A 7,342-nucleotide genomic window follows, 5' to 3' on the forward strand; every position below is an offset into this window, starting at 1 on the left:
GCCGCGCTGCCGCCCGTAGCGCCCCGGGGAAGGAAGGGGCGCCCACCGCAGGGAGGGAGAGGCAGAGAGGGGGAGAGGGTGGGAGCTGCCGCCTGCCCTCACCGTCGATGTTCTCCCGGTCGCTGATGTGCTGCAGGTTGCAGCCGGTGTCCTCCCGGCTCAGGTCGGCCTCGGGGCGGTAGGACTCCAGCCGGGAGTGGGCATTCCGGCGCAGCTTGGGGCTGGACGAGACGCAGCAGGAGGTGGTGTTCCCCATCTTCTCGGCCCGGCCCGGCGGGGAGGAAGCGAGGGGCGGCCGCTCAGCGGGGCCGGCGGGCGGCCATGGGCAGCGGAGCGGACGAGGGGGAGAGGCGGCGGCTGCGGCGCCCTGCGGCTGCGCTCCCCGGAGGATCCCGGCGTTGGCTCATCCGCGGCGGCGGCCCCGCGGCGCGGTCGTACGCCGGCGAGGGTTGCGGCAGCTACGGAGCGCGGCGCGGGCGGGCGGCGCAGGGCCGGCCGAGGCTCAGCCCCATCGCCGGCGGCGGGGCCGCCGCGCTCCTCCTCCGCCCCCGCGCAGCCGCGGGCCCCGCTCCACGCGCGCGCGCGCGCGCACCCACGCGGCCGCCCCGCAGCCCCCGCGGCCGCCGCTGCAGCAGCAGCAACAGCAGCAGCCCCGGGCGGCCTCCGCTAAGCGGTTCCGGTTCAGGCGGGCGGTGACGCCTCTGCGCCGGGCAGGCGGCGGTAGCGGAGTCGTGCCCGCTCCGCGTGTGTGCGGGTCTGCCCTCGCCTCGACCGCTCGCGGTACTGAGTGGGGCGCGGAGAGCCCGGGTCCGCAGCTCTCAGGTGTCCCCGTATCGCAGCGCGGCTGTGCGCGGCTGTACGTAACGTGGGAGCGTGGCTGTGTACCGCGGCGTGTCGTGGAGCGCAGCCCCCGCCCGGCGGGGCGCCGGCTGCTGCTCGCTCTGAGGCGCTCAGCTGGCGGGAGCCTGAGGGCCGCCCCTCCGCTGCCGCTGCCCAGTGGGCGACCCTGGCGGCGGCGTTCCTCTTTCCGCCGGCCGCCTCCCGCGCTCCGTGTCACCTCGGGGCTGGGCCCAAACGCGGCTGCAGCGCTGTCAGCCCAGCGGCGTCTGTGTGCAGTGCCGGGGCGGCTCTCGCTGCCGGTCCCCGGGTCCTCAGGAATCCTCTGAGGACACCCCTACGAATAGCTGTGTTCGGGGCTTTCCCAGCCAAACCCATGTTGGGTGTCAGTGTAAGACTGAAGATGGAGACCGTGGATAATAGCTCCTTAGCTTTTTTGATATTTTCTTTTCTTTTTCCTTTTATCTCCGCAATCTAAGCAAATCTCATGACTGCTGGAGGTCTGAGTCATGGCAGTCTAATGATTACACCGATAACTTCTGAACAGAAAAGCGTTTGTGTATTTATAAAAAATGCTTCAGCTTTTCTCGTGATATCTGATGTTCTTGTAAGATCTGCTCAAGGCAGATAACTACACACAAGGCTCTAGGGTTATCCTTTCCTTTCAGTCACACATTGCAAAGAAAAAAAAATGTTAGCTTTCAGCTAGCTTCAATATGTTCTTGATGTGAATGTACTCTAGTGGGTGCAAACCAAAGTAGTAAAGAAATATTTCTTCTTAGAACTGTTGAGCATGGGCTCCTGTCACTAATTTTGCAGTACCTTAAACAGGGATGTGGAGAGGCCCTCTGCATCTGAGTAATACAAGCATGTGCAGCATCTTCTACGTCAGTGCCTGCTGCAGTTTGCCTCCCAACAAAAGCACATTCAGGATTTGCTGGTGCTCTGCTTCAGAAGAACCATCATGTACAGGATGTAGCATCCCACTACCAAGTAATTCACTGCTGCTGGGCATGCCCTGCTCTCAGACCAGGCCTTGCCATAAGCTCTGCTCACCTCACAGAGATGCTTAAATAAATCTCTGGTGGGCATCAGCAGCAACCAGGAAATTTCAAACACAATTTTGTCAGAATGAAATCTTAGAATATAAAATGGAATAATGTTACTGAGACATCCAGTTTGCCGCATCTCACTAGGGCTGGAGAAACTTCTGTGGAAGAATTCCTCACTTTCCTGCCCCTTATCAAACACGATAAGCTAGACAAGATATTTCCTTCATTGCAAAGAACTGTTTTAAACCAAGTATTCTAAAGATAGATGTTAAAAATGCTTCTAAATACGAAATATTTAAAACCTGTGGTCATCAGTTGTGGCCATGTAGTCACTATGTAGCAACCTATTTTCTTTCTTGCCCTCATTTTTTCTGAATTTCTCATCTACCTTTACTCCTCCTTTCATCCCAAGACCTTGCTGAAGAACATTCTAATTACAAAGGTGCTACAGTACATATTTACGGATAAGGACAAACAAAGAAAGGCTTTTCTGGAGTAATGGTCTTGTATAGTTTTCTAAGAGCTGAGATAAGTAGATAGATGAAGTACATCAGGAAAGCATGTTTGGTTTTTGATTTCTTTATTAGAGCTATATCCAGTATATAATGTGAATTATTAGTTGATAAATGTTGGTACAGTAAAGCAAGAACTGTTCGCTGTACATTACTGACTTGCTTAGATGTAATGTGCCTCTAAACACTGTTTGTTTTTATTTGCCTAGAGACCATTCTGAAGTTTAAGATTATGCATTTGTCTGAATTTTTCCTCCTGAGGAGCTTTATGCAGCATCTGAGGAATACTATAAAGCATGTAAAACTCAGGCCAAGACTGAGCTACCTCATCACTGAGGTACCTGTGTTTACAACGGGTTAGCTCCTGCATAAAGACATTTTTAAATCTGTAGCATCTTCACTATGCAGAAGACAATGTACTTTTATAAATTAAATGTTAATTATGTGACTCATTAAACGTTGTTCTTGAAATCTTCTTGGTACATCATCAAAAGCTGTACATGATTCAAACCAGCAGATACAGATTACTGTTTTGCTTAGATGCAGTTTCTATCTATTTGGGATACAAAGAAATGATAAATGTTATTTATCACCAAACTACTTTCTGCTTGCAAACCTAATGATACTGGAAGCACAGGTTTAAAAAAATCCATTAAAATAAACAATTGGTGATAACTGGAGCTTTGACTCTGGTTATCTTTCATACGCACACAGAAATTTGTCATGCAATACCTTCCCCACACTGCCACCTAATGTTTAGTAGGAGCCCTACTAATACTTTAGACTAAGTCTAAAATGCTGTTTTGCCGAATTTACCACAGAGTTAATCATTGTATGGGATTTTAAGCAAAAACTTTAAATAAACATGTCTGTGTACAACATGAACAGTGATCTGGCTGGTCAACTGAATCATGACCTATACTCTGTTAATTGTAATACCTACATTTATTTTGCCTGTGATACTAACATCCAAATCAACTAGAATGGCAGTGATGAACAGCCGAGGGATATTAGTTATCAACTCTGATAATATTATTTATTATTACTTATGTTCATTATTGTAATTCCAAATCCAGTGGCAGCAAAACTATTTTGATTCCGACCCAACCAAGATGGCAGAATCTTTTACTGTGTTCCTCAGGAAAATACATTGCCGTATCATGTCTCAGTCTTCACTCAGATGTTCACCCTTATGGAGTGCAAGGACTGATCCCGTGGTACGTTTCCCCTTTGCTTAGCTGTTGATTCTTCGAGGATTAAGGCAGTCTTCTCTTTCTTGGAGTAATCCAGTGCTTGCCAAAAAACATCCTTTCAGCCATCTCACAAGCTAACTGAAGTCCTTCCAGTGCCTACTCCAACCATTATGCTGTCAACAGAGGCAGCTGGACATTTCAGTGGTACTTGGCAAAATGATCCTGCAGTGACTGCTCACAGCAAAGACACCAAGACTTAGCAAGATTAATGTAATATATGGAGCTACTGCTTAGTGTGACCCAACTTAAAATATTCAGATTGCATATCAACTGAAGCGAGCTCTTTGGTGAATAGCACTTCTGTTTCTTAGAAAGTAAGCAGTGTTTTTGAATCACAGGGAAACATGTAATGAGTAAATCATTATTTCTTTTGAATACAAGGGAAAGAATTCAGGCTACCTGCCTCGTGCTTTTAACTCCTGTGCATAAATTAGAATGCTAATCTCCTGCCAGCCACTGAGAAGCTACTATTCTAAGCAGGAATTCAGAGTACAAAGTCAGTGTCCTGCCCTGAAGTACATGAACAATAGAGGATCCCATCTGTTTTCATTTACTTCACAAAACGAAGTAGGTGATTCAGGGATGAAGGTGATACACCCAAGAGCAGGTGTCAGAAAACTTCCCTAAACATACATAGCCCAGATAAGTGTATGTTGTTGCCAATTCTCTCACTGGCTTGGAATTACCACAGAAATGAGCAGTTTCCCCCAGTTAGGGAAAGGCTGATCATTGTTTTGGTTGAAGCATTTCAAAGACATACTGAAATTTTTATACGTACCTAACCATTTGTAATTTTTGTTATTTCTTCAGGGATAGAACAAGATCTGAACATGGAAGCAGCCAGAAACCCACAAATTATGCATGAGGGAACATCTACGATACAGCACAGAGCTGCTGTTTAGCAGATGAAGAAGCAGTAAGCAAGCAAACTGTACCAGGGAAGCTTTTGCACTGTGGGGGAAGGCACAGGCAATTGGATTTAACCATCTGGGTGGAATTTGACTGGATTAGCTTTGGCACAATTTCACATACTCTTAATTCATTAGTGAATGGAGTAACTATATTGGAAAACTACTGGGGAAAAACAACATTGCCTCTGATACCACTGTCACAGCAGACAGAGCACAATCCCATACAGTCTCTCTCTGTTTTTCTCTCTTCATTGTCTCCGAGGCTAGTTTTTTTTGTGCCAGTGTGTGTCTTCCCATATCAGGATTGGCTGCCATCCCTTGGTCTGAGATCCTGGCATGTGCAGAGCAATAATTACCCAATAGTATGGCTTGATGACTACTAGAAAGGGTGGGAATGCTCCCTCCTGAACAATAAAACCTCTTGTATAGAAAAGCCTAACAAAACAAAACAAAATAATGTGTAAAAATGGGTAGTGTTGCCACAAAGCACTTTGCCAGCTGGAGAGTCTATTCCAAGTATGAATAAGAGGCTACTGTGTTTCACTCTGCTTGTGAAAGATCCAATTCTATTCTATAAAGAGGTATCTGTTAATGTTTTCTGATTTCATACAGGTCTAGGCAAGTGTAACTCCTTTCATTTCAGTGAAGTTGGTCCTCGTTTATGCAAAGAGAAAAATCTGAACCTGGACCAGAAATTTGGGTGAGTATATTCAGACAGAACTGTTTTCTCTCAAGTTGATATTAAATATATATTTTAAAAAAAAAAAAAGAAGAAGAAGAAGAAGAAAAAACCACAAACTTTCATCTGCTTCTCACTGCAAGCAGTTTTGCATTTCAGTCTTGGCAGTTTGCACTTCAAAATATCTGTGCAGTAATGAGCTATTACATGTTAATATACAAGGGATTTAAGTGTTCAGAAGTACAGCTCACTGGAAAAGCATGTGTCAGCACATACATATGCTTGGGCTGAGCACTTTCTATGAAGGAAAACATCAGGGAAGCTTTAGCCTACAGCTCTCTAGAAGATCAACCTTTTTAACACAAGGGACAGAGAGCTGTGTTTGAAGAAATTATATAAACATAAGTTAAAGATTTCAGAGACAGTGAGCCAAGCTGAATATTGTGAACTACAGAGACTCATCTCGAGAATTGCCCATGTGAAACATTCTCAAAAGTATTACCTATATATCTATCTTCAGTTGAAAATAGGCCTTCCCCATTTAATTTTAAAATCAAGAGGTGAAACAAAAAAGGTAAAAAATTCTCTGTATGAAAATTAAAGCTCCTGAAATGTCCAGGTTTTCAACGAATTGTCCGGGCATAAGCCTTTGTTGATTTTTAGCAGGTTACTACAATTGTGGATAGCTGTAGGAATACACTAAGAATTATATGGGTGCTTAAGATCATCCTCCTCAAGAAAAATCCTCTATGCATATGCCTGGAAAATACAGAAAATAGAAGCATGGAGAAGAGAACCATAAATTAATGCATTTAACAAAAGAACAACAGATGCATCACTTAGATTGTGTACTTCATCAATATTTTGTTCAACTTTCTCAAACCCTGTATGGATTAGACAGTACCCTTTCCTTTGAAAAATAACGTAAAATTAAAAACTGCTCAACTAAATGGAGCAAGATTTTTATTTTATTTTCTATTTGAACGATGAATTCTGTGCACTCTCAATGAACATTGATATCAGTGTCCTTTTGAGTAGAAAGGCTGGTCTACAGAACTACTAAGAAAATGACTTCTATTATGATTTTCAAAGTGCTTTCCTCCTCACTGAAAAGGTACCAAATACCAGTGGAATTAAAAGTGAGGCTCCTGCATGGAAATTCAAGAATTTTCCTCAAACACAGGAAAAGACAGCATGTCTTTTAGAATCAGTTTCCGTTTCCACAGATGAAAAAGGAAGAGACGGCTGCCTCCTTGAGCCAGGCAAAGCTTGCTTTGGTTTTGTTTCTGCTGCTATTAGCAAGGTATTGGTGAGATACATCGTAAGTGATCTGAAGGGAAAGCTTAAAATGTATTCTGCCATAAATCCTTCTGCTTTTTCATATACTAAACTTTACGTAATCACGGAGATAGCAGCACTCTTTGCTTTATTTTTGAGAGTAACAACCCACTGATTTGCACACATTCAGGGAATCCGAATTCACTTTTCTGCTCCACTGTAGACTGTGTGCAGGACTTTCAAAAAAACCTTCATCATTTCTTAGATCTCTTTCAGTAAAACAGCAGTAACATCTGTTTCAAAGGGTATTTGTAAGTCTAAAACTTGGAAATAGCAAGATGTTCATACATTACAGAAAAGGAAAACAAATAAAACGATTAGATTACTGTCCTCATAGATACTATACCCTACTGTGTTATTCCTGATGTGCACACTGATATTGCTTGATGCAGACAGTGCCTGTACCCAACATTAATCATGAAACAGACTCCTGTATGTTGTAGCACATTCTGCCTATTAACTCTGCTGTCATCATTACTCAACGAGAAGATGCATCAATTGATTGCAGAAATGCCAATGTGAGAATGTAAGTTCATAGGTTAAAAAAAAGTCGTATTTTCTCTATAAATAGTCAGTATAAATCACCAGAGCCTGCAATACGGGCTTGGGAAAATTAATCACTGACCTACAAACACTTCCCACTGGATGTCTGTGAATCCGTTTCACAGAGTGAAAAGTGACAAAAAGTAAAGCTGATAAAGAACAGGACCATATGGTAAAATGAAGAATAGACTATCCTAAAAAAGTGAAATAAAACCAA

The 7,342-nt window shown here is 44.2% G+C and overlaps 1 protein-coding gene across 1 annotated transcript in view; it reads right to left on the reverse strand.

Annotated features, from left to right (window-relative positions):
* The window catches only part of CCNY (cyclin Y), a 112,407-nt gene extending 111,978 nt beyond the window's left edge, over positions 1-429 (reverse strand). The window contains exon 1 of the mRNA XM_052692920.1: positions 103-429. Coding sequence (XP_052548880.1) covers positions 103-256 — 154 coding nt within the window. The 5' untranslated portion in view covers positions 257-429. The remainder of the gene's footprint in view (positions 1-102) is intronic.
* Positions 430-7,342: the final 6,913 nt, after the last annotated feature.

Source organism: Tympanuchus pallidicinctus, unplaced genomic scaffold, assembly GCF_026119805.1.
Source record: "Tympanuchus pallidicinctus isolate F22 unplaced genomic scaffold, pur_lepc_1.0 scaffold3, whole genome shotgun sequence".
NCBI lineage: Eukaryota > Metazoa > Chordata > Aves > Galliformes > Phasianidae > Tympanuchus > Tympanuchus pallidicinctus.